Source organism: Empidonax traillii, unplaced genomic scaffold (assembly GCF_003031625.1).
Source record: "Empidonax traillii isolate 1590-97213 ecotype Southwest subspecies unplaced genomic scaffold, ASM303162v1 scaffold968:size590757, whole genome shotgun sequence".
Lineage (NCBI taxonomy): Eukaryota > Metazoa > Chordata > Aves > Passeriformes > Tyrannidae > Empidonax > Empidonax traillii.
Window position 1 is genome coordinate 69,998 of NW_020956161.1, and position 17,453 is coordinate 87,450.

Here is a 17,453-nt window from a genome sequence, read left to right on the forward strand (position 1 = left end):
AGGACCAATCATTAGAATTAACAGAACCAGTGACATACAGACATTTTACTATTGTTAGAGCAGAGAATTCTTAGTAAGTTTAGAATGGCTGAGTAAAAAGCTTATATGTAACAGGAAAGAAGTATTTCTGTAAAGCTAAGACAAATAAGCATGCTGTAAGTCTAAATATTAGTGGATTACTGAAACTACTGTACATATATATTCAGGACATAAATTCACCTGGACTATGGATATAGAGTACATCTTGAGGTGCTTCCTGCAGGAGTCGTAACAAATCAAAAAGCAAAGTGTTTAATGTATTTAAGCACTGTGCCAATTTATTTGTATGAAAAATCCTTGTATTGGTATCAACTCTGACATTTTTTGGTTTTGTTGGTGGGATAGTGCTGAAACAGGTGTTTCTTCAAGGCCCTTCAGAAAAGACTTACTACTAATTAACTTGTATAGCTTTTATCTGTTAACCAATAATTTGTGTATACTGAAACTTTACTTCTCACAACTCTTCCTCCCTTAAACAGAGAAAACTGAGTCTAAACTCTAGTTTCATAAAATCACCTGAGTGTCGTGAACCGTGGGGTGAGGTGTGTACATAATTTAGCATCGTGTGAAGCAACAGAGACTCCCAAAAATACACAATGCAACCCCAGGACATGCCTTTTAATGAAGCCAAACAAAGCAGGGGGAGCGATGAAAAGGCACCACTGTTGTGTGAATCCATAAAGCACCAACCATCACCACGACACAGATTCCTTATTCACCAAACCTCAATGATTCCAGTTGCTGTGGTTCTGTGTGCTTTAGCACCACATCATGAGCTAACACACTCAGGGCCAGATCCAGATTTCAATGCAGGGTAATGGAAAAGTTTTCCAAAATCTCAGTGTGAATGGTCTGGAGTCTCTAAAATCCTGCATCCTGCAGGAGATCTTAAGCAACGTAAAATGTAGTGGAACTTGAATAGAAACCTGATATCAAACCTGATAGGATGATTTTGTAGTCCCAAAAGTAGGAAGATGTTCCTCACAGGCGAAATTCTGTCTTTTTGCTCCCTTCACAGTGCCAGACAAAGCATCCAGGGCAAGGAGGAGGGATGGAATGCACCTACAAGTGCTAACTGTGCCTCAGCCTTCACCTTTACACCCTGTTTGCAATCATTTGATTATAGACTCGTTGCTTTCAGATACTTCTAGAAACTTATATATTTTAATGTAGCAGTGAGTAATGAAAACTCCAGTCAGGAAAGGTCAGGAGCAGTAAGCCAGAAGAAGCAAGCTGCCAGGACTGCTGGGACCAAGAATTAAACTTCCCAGGCTTTCCTAGGTACCTTCCTCCAAAGATATTTAGAGAAAAAAGTAACTGTTCTGAGACAAAACTGTAGTTTTCTGGGACTGATTAGAGGTAACTTGCCTCTTGCAGAACTCATTGCTAGATAGACAGACTGATTTTTCAGTTTTACTTCCTTTTTAATGCTACTATTCTGGGATTTTGTGAACAGTTTTCTCACATTTTGCTTTTAGGGATGGCACTTCATCCCAGAGTTTGGCTATACAAAGTACATGGTCTTCTCACGGTGTTTATACAGCTATGGCTAAAGCCTGAAATAAAAAAGCATCTGTAATTAGGTTTCCACAGTGTGGACAGATTTTTGGAAGTGTTGCACACCCAGTAGCTCCTGCTGAAAGTCAGTAAGCTCTTAGGTAGGTGCATACACAGGGAATTAGGCAGCCATTGCAGGGAAAGTCTTGGTCTGTCACTTCATTCAAATCTTTTTTAATGCCTGTCTGAGAAGTGCTCAGTGCTACACTGATGACTGTGTGTTTTGTGTCCTGTGACACATATGAAACCTCCACACTCTCTCCAGCCAGACTTCTCAGGAATTACGTATGTTTCAGGATCAGGATTCCCAGCAGTACTCCTAGTCTTTCTTGCACAGTAATATGATTTCTTACTATGACTTGGTTCTCTGCAGAACACAGCCGGCAGACTATTTGCTATGAAACATGATGGTGATGTTCTTGGGGTTTGGATGAGCTGCAATAATTCACCTTCAGTGGAAGCACAGTTCCTCTGGCTATCCCTACCCTCAGCAAACATGTTCTGAGATGCTGGGTGATAAAACAGCTGTTTTCTAAGCTTCTTTTGTTGCACCCCGCTGTGAAGTCAGCTATTGTTTTGGAATATTAATCGTATCTGTGCTCATTTCCTTACATTGATGATACCACACATGCTGCAAGGGGATTTCTGCCTCTGAAGTGCTCTGGGATCTTTGGCATTTGTTTTCAAGTTAAATCAGCAGTTGTAGTGGACGAAAATTCTGCATTTGCAGCACACTATTTCTTACAGTAGATTTGAATAGTGGTTCAACTAAGCCAGAATTTTCCAAGATGTACTTGTAGGGACAGATTTCCAGGTATTATAAACTGACATATTCAGGAGATTTACACCCTTCCAGGAGCTTGTTCTTTGTTTCTTCCCTGTGTGCTTTCTTCTTTTCAATACGCATTCTTTTCTTTCACAGATTACTTTCTTACCATTGATGATTTTCCCTTAACGTTTACTGATGTCAATCATCATCACTCAAACACTGATATTTCTCGCACTTAAATATATACCACCATATTTGATACTAACAGAAACATTGCACTGAAATGTGAAAGTATCGATTGTACTGTACAGGGAAAATCAAGAAGCTGGAAACTGACAGATGATAATGTGATGGTTTGAGCAGGTTGGTTTAGGCAGCTCTAGCAAGCTCTCCTCTTTTTAGTGCTGTGCATCTAAATGCTGCTGCTGTTGGAAATGTCTTTAAACAGCGCTACTACAACTGACTTGGGAAGTCCCTGACCATTTTGCTTGTCAGAGACTGAGAGAGAATATCCAGGACAGGACTCTGGTACACTTGCACTGTTGTTACATTTCTCCCTGGGCTTTTGCTACAATCCACCATCACAGTCCTGTTACTGGCTCAGTCCTCCAGCCTTGCATTTTTATGCTCAACTAAGTATTATTTCCCACTGAAGTTCTCCAGAGCTGGACCCTAATGAGAATAAGAAATATTTCTGACATGTTCTTGCTAAAAAAAAAAAAAAAAAAAAAAAGCTGATTTTTTCAGTAAAAAGATCTCCAGTTAGTCATATTACATCTCAACTGTGAAATTCTGATGGGAAGAAGAGAGAGCTACTAAATACTGACTAGTCTATGTGCTGTTCTCAGGACCATTTTATCCTCAAGCTTACTTGACAGTTCATGTCACAATCTTCTCTGCATTTGGATTTCCACTGTCTGGAAAAGATGATCTTTCTGGGGGTCTCTGACAGATTTTCTTTGCAGCATAATGACTTACCCTTGAGATATGACGTTCTTGAGACCTCTGGCCTCTCCAGTTTTAATCATTTCTGTTTGCTAATTTCTGTTTTTAACTTAAAATTAAAGTAGGCTGCTATGTATTTTAGGTGCACCTTGTTCTTAGAGTATTTCTCATAGCTTTGAGAGATGACCAAAGGAGGGCTTCAATATCTGAAGTAACTCCTGAACACTTTTTCAGTGCAGTAGGACAACAGAACTTTCAAGCACAGCTAGTTAGTTATCCCGTTCAGAACTATAAGCTAGGAAAACGGTCTGATTAAACAGTATTTCTTTGGAGCAATTTTTATTTTTCAGTATTCTGTATTTTTACTCAACTAATGCTAAGTATTCCAAATGCCGTTTCAAATGGTGGGCTTGGCTTTAAACAATCCTGCAAAGTCACCTTGTCTCTTTCTGTTAGCACTAAAAACTGTGTCTGAATTTCTATATGCATTTTCTACTTGTGATCTTCTGTGGAAAGGAAGGTTTGTGTACATTTACACCTTTTGGAAGATTTGTTTTCCCAAAGCAGTGCTATTTACACTGAAATTTTTTTACATCTGTATAAACCTTCCAATGATTCTGGAATAACGTACAGATTTGTAAGATTATATAAACAGTGGAAATTAATTTTGGATTTGTTTAAGTGCCATTCAGAACAGGAATTTTAAGAAAGATTTGGAATGGGTCTGAACTGTAATTGATTCTTTGCTCATGGCAACCTAATAGATTGTTTTCTGAGGAACTGGAGAACTGTTGGTAAATAGTTCTGCTGTTTGAGAAGGATTACTAATCACTTTATCAGTCCTGGATGCTCGTTTGTTCTTTCATTAAAAATCATCCACCTCTCCCCACAAAACACTTTTGGCGGTCATCTGAATTTCTCCTGGAGGTCTCTCTGAAAGGATTATACTCCAGATATTAAATGTTTAATACCGTTTTATCAGAAAAGCCACTTTGGCTTTGTTTCTACTCACCAAAAGTATAATTCACTAACTTTACCACTAGATGAATGGGCTATGGCCCATCCTTTCTGGCCTTATTCAGAAGCTCTTGAAAGCTGGAAAAAACCCCTACACTGTCCTCAGTATTGGCTTAGCCACAGAATTAGATTTAGTTTAGAGAAGAAAAGAGTGCAATTACCATGTGTACTGACAGCCAGGAAAGCACTGACTTTCAGTGGAGCTGACTTAATGAAGAGAAATAATGAATTTATGCCGGCAACAAACACTGATCTGAACCTACAGTTAAGCCTAAGTATTACTTTGAATTTTCAAATGTTACTCTAATTTCTGATTCTAATGGGAAAGGATGTTGGAACTTCAAAAGTAACATTAGAAAAGTTATATAGAGTTTTGGACCGCCTAGCATAAAGAAGTCAAGGACTATTCATTAAAAAAATACCTTTTCCTGAGAGATTTAAGGCCCAGAGGTGCACATCATAGAACTTATGTAAATATATGACATTGTCACACCGTACCATAGAGTAAACCCTGATTTCAGGTTTTAAAAAGAGATTTTTGTCTTTGAAATTACCTTTGGATAATTTATTTTTACTTCTTGTCATTGCAGTTATGAAATAATGTTTCTATATAGTCTAAATGACTTACACTTTTTTAAATACTCAAAAAAATCCCCGAACTCCCTCTGAAGCAAAATATAGGAAGAATGGATCATGTTTTCTCACCATAATGAGCTGAATCCCCTTTTTAATTCAGAATTGACTTCTACTTGATCATCCATTTATAGAGTCAGAGGTAATATAATTGGTAAAGTTGTCAAAGAAAGCAGTAAATTCTTGTTAATATTTTGAGTTTCGACTTGAGCCCCTCAATTTCATGGCAATAAGATCATCTGCTATGGTTCAAAATGCACAGAGAGGTACCAATAAAGGAAGAAAAGGAGAGTTTATGGACAAATCAGCAACTCCCAGCACACTCAGAGATGTTCCCTAAAAGGTTCAAAGTGCTTCCTCCAATGCACATCTTACAAGGCTTTGCCTGGTCAGGAGGGCAGCAGGTGACAGTGATGTACACACATATATGGCCTTGGCTAAGGAAACACTTAAACATGTGAGTGAGTCCACCTCTACTCAGGTAAACACTTAAGCCCATACTTAATATGTCCCAGGAAATTACACTATAGAAATATCTTCAGTTGCTACTTAACTCAAAAGCAATGTAATTAATTTATATAGAATCATGCACATAGAAAAATGTAAAGATAAAAACCCACCATATTCTGGGACCTGGCCTGTCCCACGTTTCAACAACAGTCGCACTCTCCTGCCACCAGACTTGATTAGCTCTATTGCTCTGGCATGTGTCATGTCCCTTGTGCTTTCTCCATTGATTTCAATTATTTGATCTCCTACCTGTCAGGTAAGAAGAATATTGAGTCAGACAGAATTGCAGTAAAATGAGCATTTCAGAAAGAGACATATTCGATGGATCACAGGTTACCTGAATGACAGACAGACACATCAAGGTAAATTTGTTCCTGTCTGTCTGAGGGATAGAACTGGCAGATCAAATAACCTCCAAAGTGGATTCTGAATATGGTAAATCAAATGCTGCTTGTGCTCTGCTGAAATCAGTGTAATGCCTTTGTAACTTGCCTCACATCTTTTACATGTGAGAGGTTTTTGTTGAATCGCTTGATATGTTGGAATCACTGGAACATTGTCTTTGCTACACCTTAAATTGCAGTGTTGTGTGAACCTGAGAAGGACTTTGTTGCTCTTAACTTGCTGAAAAAAGAGAGGTTCAAAGCACAAATACAAACTTCCATCATTTGAATATCCAAATCTTGGTAGTAAAGTTTCACACCAAAATAAGTTGTTACAAAGCACACTAGTAAACAAAGAAAGGTTAGTGCTATGGTATGGGAAATGCAGGTTTGCTAGAGTTCAAAGAGCATGCTTTGAACTATTTAAACCACAGATGTATTTTGCTGGGAGTATGCACAGCCTGTGGCTGAGCTGTCTAGTTAGAGCAGCCAACTCCAGGGCTCTGATTATGGATTTCTGCCACTCATCTCTAGTCAGAGTTAGTGTCATTATTATTTTTCTGCCTCTATTTCTACAGCAGTAAAATGTGGCACTGATGTCTGTGACTCCCGTGCACCACAGTTTCCCTCCCAACTTTTCCTCCAACCTGTATGTTTTGGTTTTGGCCGGCTTTTGACACTGGAAACCTTCTCCCTGTGCAGGGGAGCAGTTGCTTTCTGCTGTGCCTGATGAGTGCAGCAGTCAGCACATGGAGGGAGCAGGAGCTCTACTGCTTGTTCAGCTGCCCACTCACTTTGAGGAAGTTAAACAAGGAACATGGTGAGATGACATGAGAGCCTCGTGTTAGCAGCACCACAGCCTTTGGAGCTCCTGTTTTGCAGAACTGTTTTACTGTACTTCTGTCAGCTAAAAGTATAATCCTTCAGAGGTCTTCCCTCTTGAGTCTGAAATACAGTATTTACCAAATAAATGTGCACTATATGAAATGTCAGTAAGACACCTGGCATCAAAGATAACTGAAAGGGATGTCAAGAAGTTATCTAGTTCCTACTTCTGTTCAGAGACAGAAAGAATGCTACTAAAAGCAGCGTTTCTCAATAGGAGTTCATACTTTGGCAGTAGAAGCTTCAATTTGATTTAGGAACTCTCCCAGGATCCTGCAAACAATCTATGCCGGTACCTCGCTTAACCAAAAAGCCATTGATCCAAATAAAACATCTTAGCCTTGTTATTACTTTGTAAACACTGCAGAATGAACAGTGAAGGAAAAAATCAGGATATTGTTGTGCGGAAATGCCTTATCTTTGCAGTGCAAATTTCTGCCTTAGTGGATTTTCTCTTCTAGGAAAAATGCATTTGGTTGTACCATGCAGTGCACAACTTGAAATATTCCTGACAACCTCCAGGCCACAGTGATGTGCAGCAAAGGTGCTCCCTGGATCATGGTGAGATCTCCCCCAGGTCTGGCCATGCAGGTCTCTGCATCATCCTGACTTTTGGAGCGTTTGATAGAATGTAGTTGGTGCACAAACTCAGGGCAAAAATAGAAAATCTATGTTACCACTTCCACAACACAGAAATCCCCACAAGGATACTAGTCAGGCCAAAGACAGACAAAATACAACCAGTCTGGGAAAACCTGTTTCTAAATGTAATGAAACAATTAAACTCAGTGGAAATCCTGTAAACTCACAGGCTTAAAGACAGTTCTTTTTTTTGTGTCACATTGCCTGAATAGACCATATTTTGCAGAAGGTATTTAAAATATTCTTGCTAGCATGTTTTGAGATAAGTGACAGATTAGAGCAAATGAAAGAGGTGTTTTTAACATTCCTTGACAAATAGCTTTTAAAATGAGTACTGGAAGCTGCCTAGAGAACATACAGTCCTTCAAATAAAATTCTCTGCACTCCAGAGCAAAAAGACAGAAAGATTTTAATACAGTTTAATATGTAAAAAGGTTAAGTTAATGTCATGTTTTTTCCTTGCTCTTTGCCTTTCTTTTGTTTTTACTGGTCACTATGCAGCAACCATTTTGTATTAATGTAACCTTTTCTGTATTTTTTTGAATTAGAATATTTTTTCTCTGTAGACAGCATGTAGCTGATTTGATATTTTCTTTTACTATAAAATATTGTAGCTGTTTTGTTATTTCCCTTTATTATGAAATATTATGTGCAAATAACTTGGGAAAGTTTAGAAAAATCCAGCATCTTGGTTATGCGACTGAAGGAGGTGAGAGAAACAAGTTTGGAAATATTAGGTGCTCTGAAATTTACATCAGAAAGCGTGAGACCAGAGGTATAATGAAAAGTTGTAAGAGCAGTGGGCTAATAGTGTTCCATGATTTTGTGTCTGGTGGCTGACTCATGTACAGCTGAATTGTACTGCCTTTGCAGCACAAGCCCAGCTCTGATTAGATAAGGAAAACAACAAGGAAAAGTTGCCAACACTCTTACCCAAGAAAAGCTTCAATTAGACTTTACACTCATATCTGGGAAATTCATACAAAAGAGAAAACCCTGACTGAGGAGTGGTTCCCCATGTGCTAGTAAGGTACAAATTCCTATTCTTGTTTGGTTTTTGGTTTTGTTTTTTTCTTTTTCTTTTTTCTTCAATTAAACATTTATAACCTCTCCTTCCTTTCCCTTCATGATGTAGATTCTCTTATGGCTTTTTTGGGAGGAAACCATGCTGTATGCTTTTTCTCTGTCCAGGCATTCAAATGTTCTTGCTCTCTCATATTTTCTATTGCAGAAGTAATTTTTAGATTTGTTGAGTTATTTCTGCCTTTTTTAAATGCAGTGATTGCTTAAGAGGAGTTTAGTTATACCCCCAAACTGAAGATCCACCAAGATGAGCCCAGAGGTAATGACAAGCATAAAATCAGGTCCAAAAACAACAGTGCCTGTTATATGGGATCCTCATTGCTCTTTTTAGGATCAAAAGTTGATTCCTGCAGTTTATACCACACATGGGATTTCTCTGTAGGTCTCTTCCAGACCCTTCCAAGTCTGTCCACAGTCTCCAAACTGGAGATATTACAAAGGTGGGTGGTAAGCACAATAGATCAAAATGATAACATTCTTCCCAAGCAGAAGAAACACTTACTAATAAGGTTCCCAAAATGAATCCTTTGCCTTTTTGTAACATCAGATTTGCAATTCACAGTCAGTTTGGATTCTGAGATTATCCCCAACAGTATGGTCTAGGCAGTTATCCCCTATTTTACATTGATTTCTCTGCCCTAAATTGAGCACAGTGTACCTCAGTGAATTTTATCAAATTGACTGCTTTAGTATGAAATTTTCATTTTGAAATCTAAGTCAGTCAGTTCCACTAAGTCCTTTTAAACTCTCCATGAATAGTGATATCTTGGCATCAGCGAATTTTACTTTATTATTTATCAATGGGTCTCCAATTATTAATGATATATTGAACCGAGCTGGTTTCATCCTAAAGCGTCAGAACCACACTTGAAATTTTACACTTGTAATTACTATTCAGGAGCAAACCATACAAAGCAGCCTTTGAGAGGGATTATTTTCAGTAATCACTTTACAAGGGTTTCACCTAAAACCTTTTTCCTCATCCTTTTTCTGTGAATTTCATAGAAGGTGGTGCTGAAAAGTGAAAAGAAGACTGTACATTCTCCTCCCCCTTTCTTCACAAAGAAATAAAAATGAAAATCAGACATAAAAAAGCGAAATTAGAGAGGTGTGACAAGATTAGCTTTTCACAATTTACATGACAGACTTTCCCAACATTTTTTAAAATTTGTCACAGATTATTTCTGAGAATGAAAGTTAAAGGCACTTTATTATTTGACTTTAAAAAAATGTGTCTGCTTCTAATTTTCTTGAACCCCCATGGATTCTTGGACATAATTACTAATAGTCTATAAATTGTTTTCCCTTAGTCATTGAGCAGACACAAACATCAGCAAGTTTTAAGAACTTGAATCTAAGTGTGCTTTAAACAGTTTTCTCCCTATTCCAATTTATACCGAACTCCCTTTGTTTATGCTTCTTCAGAACATCTCAGTGGAGACTGATAAAAAGAAAGCAATCAGTATTATAGCCATCTGCATGTTCTCAGCAAGCAATGGACCTCTTTTTTTCTAGTTCTTCATGTTTCTTTAAATATATTTGTTCTCTTGTCACCTTTTATACTTTCTTTGCAGACTGCTTGGCTATAGTTCTGACATATTTAATCTTCACTCTTCACCTAGTGGGACACCAGCCACCTAACAGGTGTTGCAGCATCGAACTTTGAAAGTCTAAATCTTATTATTGGGTGTGACCCTGTGGCATTATCTCCTTTTGTGGAAAGCGACACATTTGAATATCAGACCATTATTTTTAATAGACATTTCAGCAAGCTGCCTTCTGTGGACATATAAAGCTTTTCAGATGAAATATCAGAACATTTAAAATATAAACTTCATCAGAGCAACATTATTGCTTTGCATGGCATTTAGGTCTTTGGTCAGGTTACACTTTTTGATTTCATTTTTGTTAAGAAATTAACAGAAAAAACAATTCCCCAAATCTGGAGAGTTGGCCATCCCTATGATAATACCTTCAGCTCCCATGCCATTTGTGTACAGTTTTTGCATAACCGCCTGAGAGGACACATGCATCCTAATCAGCAAGGCTTAAACCCTCAAACAGCAGGGAAAGCATTTGAGAGCACTGCCCTGGAGTTGGAGTATTTTAATCTCACAAAGCCACTGACTGCCTTCAGCTCTTTGGAATAAAATTTAATTTGAAGGTGTCATAGCATGGGATCTGTGTGTGGAGCTGAGATGAACCCTTGGCAAGGCTGGCAGCTGTTTGGTGGCCCGTCATGCAAAACGGACGGATGGACCCATTCCCGCTCCCAACAGGCAGGCCCTGCATTTGTGGACACCCCCTAAACTGGCATCAGCTCTGATTTGTAACCTTCTTGGCGGTATTCAGCAAAGACTACCACACAGGAGTGATCAGCCTCCACATCCTCCAGATGTTCTCGCCAGTTTAAGGCTGAAGGACATTGGCAAGACAGGCTGGGAAGCTTGCATGGCTGCTGCCTGAGCTGTATTTATGCTGAAGAAACATGCTCTTTGCAGCTATGAATCTGGAAATTTTACACACATTGATTTTGCATTGTGTTTCTTTCTTCCTAAAGAATATGACCCTTGGTGAATTTCCATGCTGTTTTGGCCTACCCAAACCCACTGGTTCTCCTCCTGACCCAATGCCCTTCGGTAAAGAGAATCCTCCTCTACTATATTCTTACAGTGTGCAAGCACAAAGTAAACACAGAATGCTTCACCCCCTTAATGCTTTGAAATTTGAATATTAATGATTGAAATGTAATTATGAAAGTAGTTTGTGTGTATGGGAAATATTTCTTAAAAAAAACTGTTTCTCTTCAAGTTAATTCAGACACTCCATCCATGCGTAAGAACAACTGAGCTATAAAATTGGGCAGCATGTTTTCTGGCAATAATGAGAAGATAATATTCCTAAGGAATGTTTAAGTGACATCGCTATTGATAGGTTAATTAGTAAGAAAATTGCAAAGCTTCTCCAAATCATTAGAATAAATTGCCTCTAGTACACATGAGTTTTTATGCAGAGCCTTTGTTCTGACCATATTTTATAGTAATTATTACCGGCCTTGGTACAAAAAGCAACCATACATACAAACAGAGTTTTAGAAGCAGGGTAAACCAGAAAGAAACACATTTAGCTTTAATGTAGTAAAGAGGTTTTTCTTTGCTTGACTGTGCTTTTAAACTACAGAAGATAGCCTTGTGTATGTTTGTCTCCGTCAGTGCATGAGGAACAGTCTCTAAGCAGGTGTATAGTTCCCAGTTGCATGAAATTAAATTAATTGTGTATGCACATTTTCATTCTATATTAAATCTAATGATGAAAGCAGCCTCAAATGATTTGTATGGAGGGCATTGTTAGCTGTCAATTTATTAATGTATTTTATAATTAAACCTCAGGAAAGACACTAATTACACTTAATTCTTTTTATGTGGGCATTCTATTTTTATAACATAAACATTTTTTACATAGTAAGTTGTTGCTGTTGTTACTCTTAATGACTTCAAAAGGCTGAAAAATTGCCTGTACTTGGAGACCAAATAGCAACTCCAGAATACCTATTTTGGTGAATTTCCAAGTGCTGTCAAGCCCTAATATTGTTGCCTGGAGTTAGATACAGGCTGGATATCTGCTGTGCAAATTTCCTCACAGCAGAGAATCTCTATTGCCTGGAAATCCCAAGTGTAAGATGCAGCCTGAGCAAAGCTATGGGGTACTGTTAATCTTGGACTCCCTCCAGTGCACTTCAGGTATGTGAGCTAGGATGTCTCAGCAGGAGACATGGCATTTCTCTTTGGAGGAATTACAATAATGTGTCCCATGCCACTTTTGAACTAACCATCCATGAAGGTTTAGAGTGACAAACTCTTTTTTTTTTTTTTTCTGTGGCCAACCAGCTATTTAAGCAGCTGTGGCTTCTTACCCCTGGAAATGCTGAACCCTTTCTAACTGCTGTTGCCTCTTGCCCAAAAGAAGGGGAAGGAGGGGCCACAGGACATGGTGCAGAGCAAGAAATGGCCTTTGCACTGCTCCTCAGCAGGTGCTCTGGCTTTTTTCTTTTCACTTTTTCACCTTTTCCTGAGAGAGGGAGAAACATTAGATATGCTATTTGAGAAAGAACTTGGAAAGTGGAAAATGTGCCTGACTGAGTATTTGTGAGTGAGAATAGTGAGTGCAAGAGAGAGAAATGTAGTCTGTTGTGCGTGGCTAACAAGACAGCAAAGTGGACTTCTGGTACTACAGAAAACTTGATGCCTTCCACAGCAGTGCTGCAAAATAATCCATGCATATGTGAAATAAAGGTGTGAAAGATAAAAGGAAAATACATTACCCCACTGGATTTAATTGATATATTATTATTTTTTAAAAATAGAAATGGGATTCCTCAGTGTAACTTAATCTAATATTAATAACATGTAGGTCATCACTACAATCATGGATGGGAACCAGCAGACACTGTGAAAAAGGAAGAAGAAAAATTTCTGGTGCTTTCTTGATGGTGTCAGGCAGGTCCTGTCAGGGAAAAGCAAAGCAAATTCAAGATTTGAAAAGTTGATTTTATAGATGCTACATAGAAGCCTGGGCATGGAGATTGCATCATCCAAAGTTGCATCCAAGCAGCAAAACAGAAAAGAAAAGTTAACTCTGTTAACTCTATGTAAAGGTAAAACCACAAAAAGATTTTGAGGAGGAAAAATGCTGAAATGTTAGACCTAAGAAGGTATTTTCAAGCATGCCAGAGGCATGGAGCCTGTCAGATCTCAAAACATAGTTTGGGCACAGGGTAGAAAAGACTGCAGAAAACAGATTGACTTTTTGCATCAATGTTCACTAAAGAGGAGGGCAGCAAAACTGTTTCACAGGGTCTGCTCACCACAGGGGTGAATGAGGAGCTGACTCCAATGGCAGGGGCAAAGATTTTTATAATAGACTGATGAAACGGATAGTCAGAGACCTCCAGAAGCAGATGACTTTTATCTTCAATTGTAAAGGAATTTGGATATGAAGCTTCTGAACTAGTGGCTATAGAATATAATCTGCTGCTTAAATCAGTAAATTTCTGAATTGCAGAGCAATGGGAAGTGGCAAGTCTGACACCAGCCTTTAAGAATGGTTTTGGAATGTAACCAAGTGAGTCTCATGTTCAATTGAGCAGACGGAAGGAAGCAATAAGGATGGTGAGGGTTAGCTGGCACATGGATAATGATGATATAGTGGGGAAGGGTCAGTGTAGTGGCTATTGTAGAGGGAAGCCATTCTTCACAGATCTGTTGCAGGTCACTGGAGCTCTCAATGACTATAGAGATAAATGTGATCTGGTTAGTATACTGACATTTTCAGAAAGCTTTTAATAGTAAAGCTTTCAGTAAAGGCTCTGCTGTGGGATGAAAAAGAATAGGATCTCCTAGGTAGGAGATTAAATTCTAGGAAAAAAAATGCTTTAAATAAGTGGTCAACTTTCACAATCAAAAGATTTTACCATAGTGATTATTCTGTTCAGCGTACTTGTAAGTGTGAAGAGGTTCAAGATCGGGGTGAGGAGACTTGCAGGCAACACGTTACCACGCAGGATTGTAAAATTTAAACTTAAAAGCTCTAAAAAGATAGCACGATCCTGCGTGCTAAAGCAGTATGTGAAATTCAGTGGTGCCAAGTGCTAAGCACTAAGTACAGTACACGTGGAAAATCACACACACCATTGCTCTAAGCCAGCCATTACCTCTGAAGAGACAGATCCCATAGTCTTGTAACTACCTTGCTGAAAATGTCAGCACAGTCAAAAAAGCAAACAGAATATTAACTGTTAGGGGGAGAATGGAGAAAAAAGAAGAAGCCATCATTGTGTCATTTAGGAGCACCAATATCTTGAAAACTGCAGATTATTCCAGAGCTTCCACCTCCAAATGAATGTGATAGATAGAGAAATGGTTTGAAGGAGAGGTTTTTTTTTCCAAAAAATGCAAGCATTTAGACTTGTAATCCATTGACATAGTATATCAGGAATGTCAAAAGCATGAGTAAATTGAAATAAATGGTAAAAAAATAGTCCTAGACACTAACTGTGAGTTCTAACACAGAAATTCCATAAACTACTGATTGCCAGTGGCTTGGAGGTTATACATAGTGAAGAATCATTTCATACTTGTCCTAATCATTTCATTCCTTTTCTAAGCATCCTTTACATGTCCTTCTTGGGGTGAGGATATTGGGCTGGTGGGCCATAGGAATGGGCCTCCTATCTGTACCATTTTACCTTCAGAGGTGACCTCTCCCAGTTTCTACTTGTTGTGGGTTGGGGAAAACACAGAAGAGAAGCTGCCTCTGTCATTCCTGTTGCCAGACAAAGCATTTCAGTAATCAGAGCAGCATCACGTGGTGTGTTCATTTTTTTCTAATACTCTTGATTCTTAATTTTTTAAGTTAGGGTTAATTAACTTTTTAGACCTGAAAACCTTATAAATATTCCATAAACTCCAGATTTAAATATGATGCTTATCTGCCAACTAAGTAGTTTAGTCTTTAAATTTAATACTAAATTATTTGTATCAAGATTATTAACTTGTTCTTTTTCATAGCTGGCTTGAAGGATTTTGCTGCTAGGCATGGAATTACAAAGATGCTTTGAATGTATCAAACTGAATACATTTTTTCAAGAATGATGTTAATTATGTGTGTGAGAAGAATACTTCTTACCTTTCTGCAAACAAATTCTAAAAGATGCACATAGCTTTTTATATAAATGCTGAATAATAGTTCACCTACAGTTAATTCACTCTTGATTTATTAAACTTTATACTGTCAAAATATGTTCAGGATCCCTGAGGACCTCATTTTGCATTTCTTTGTTGTGCAGACAGTAGAATGTTGATCAGCTTTATGTTTGCATGTCAGTATATTCTTCCTCAAGTTTTTCCAATTACACTAACCCAGCATCAAGCTCCTCTTGCCACAGGATGGCATCCAGCTCATATGCTTGAGCATCCCAGTTGAATTCTTGGAGTTCAGATCAATCACATCTAGCCTCACTACAAGTGAGGTTGGACAGTGATGTATGTAGTAGGGAATTGAAGTGTGACTGAGATTACCCCAAAGGGACATGAGAATTGGTGGGAAAGCATAGTTAACATCTTCCTGTACTGCTCAGATGGATCACAAATCACAGAATAAGTGGATGAGACTAAGAATATCTTTGTTTTTTTTTGTTCCATTGTAATGACAGTGTTGACATTCACTGAACGCTTACTATGAAGGTAAGATTTATATTGGTGCATGAAGTAAGCCAGGTATGCTGCAGGTTTTCAGAATGAGAGCTGCTTATATAGAAAAGATTGGCTACTTAACTGGCATGAGCCTCTCTGTAGGCATTTGTCTTCCAGATGCGTGCACAAGACCTTAGTCAAATCAAGGCTCATGGAGAATTGTATGTTCCTGGAGTGCTCCTGGAGTATACTTCAGTCCTTTATGTGTGGGCATATCCAAGTATTAGTGATTTTTCACTGGGGTTTCTGTCAGCCTTCTCAAGCCCTCACTCACATCAAGTACTCAGCAGCTGAATCTCTACTACGCCCAGCACACCACTTGGAGAAGACCTTTCTGGCTCTTAGGACCTCCCACTGCTCCTTCCACCTTATTTTTGCTGTTACTAGAGTAAACTTGCAAGAGGCTTTCCAACAGAAATAACCACTTTTCTCCAAAATTCTGAACATAAGACTTCACTGCCTTTTAGGACCTGGAGAATCTGGAGATTCACTCAGCAGCATATGTCAGTCTTATGCTTTCTTTCCAATTCAAAATAGGATTCTAAAGTTTGCTGTAGCAAGAATTAAGGAGTAAACTGGTAAATCCTTAGTTCACTTTTGGATACTGTGCCTGTCCTAAATGTCTGTAAAAAGGTGATGACTGATCAAGCTATTCTTGCATTCTTCCCATTTCCTTGCTGCAGCTTTCTTGATTATACACAGAAATGTCTGTATCTGTCAGCCACTCTCTCTACTGTGTGACTACTGTTTCTCTCCTTTTTTTTAATGCTTTTTTACTCTAATCACTGTCAAGCTGAGATGAGCTAGTTCCTGATAATTGTACTTACTGACATCTTAGCTGTTTTTCACTTCAGGCTGTAGGAAATAGTCTACATCCCAAACAGATGTTCTGTTCTTCATTAACAAGAAATCTATGAGAGGCTCTACGCCAGTTCAAATTGTGGGGTCTGCATGGCAACATGCTCTTAAAGATTTGTGTATACTGTAGAGTAAGAAACTGTTCTTCTTCCTTTTGAGCTTTTATTTGATGGTCACTGACAGGAAACAATCAGTCCTGTTGATGATCAGTGCTTTTTCATATTCACCCATTTCCTTTAGCAATAGGGCAAAAACCAAAGACTCTATTTTGGAGGGATTGAATTAATACAACAATAATGTGAAGAGAGAAGGTACGTGGTGTGTGAAACTACAGGAACTGAATGTGGTTTCTGGTACAAAATTTGGCCATGCAATGGGAATCTCACAAACCAGTATGTGGCATCCCAGCCACTTCTGCTTGGATTTTGTCTTCTCTGAGATGCAAGACAACATCTACAAAAAACCCCCCAAAACATTTAAAAAACAGTGGGGATACTTTATACATGTTGACATGGATTTTAAAGAAGAGTCTATGGAAGCTGTATTAGACAGCTCAGACACAGAATGATTCCTTAACTGGTGGAAACAGAAGACAGATCTTTTAAAAACCTCTAAATCAAGGACTGCTAAAAACAGATACAGTGATAAAATGACTAGATGAACACCAAAATAAATGTGTGCAACAACAAGTAATCAAGAAAGCTGAAATGGAAAAGAACCCCATGATGAAAACAAAAGAGAGAATTCTGGTTTGTGTTGTATAAAAGACATTACAATGCTGTAGGGACATAACTCATCTCTGACTATCTGCCCACTGAACCCAGAAGAAACTCAAGTGATTTTTGTGCCTGACTTAAGATGTTTGGGAGTGTCATGCTTCGG

General features: G+C 38.4%; 1 protein-coding gene across 1 annotated transcript in view; it reads right to left on the reverse strand.

The window, feature by feature from the left end:
• Positions 1 to 17,453, reverse strand: part of LOC114067798 (membrane-associated guanylate kinase, WW and PDZ domain-containing protein 2-like) — a gene marked incomplete at its 5' end in the record, with an annotated part of 514,387 nt that overhangs the window by 16,974 nt on the left and 479,960 nt on the right. The window contains one exon of the mRNA XM_027903479.1: positions 5,581 to 5,719. Within this exon, the coding sequence (XP_027759280.1) occupies positions 5,581 to 5,719 (139 nt within the window). The remainder of the gene's footprint in view (positions 1 to 5,580; positions 5,720 to 17,453) is intronic.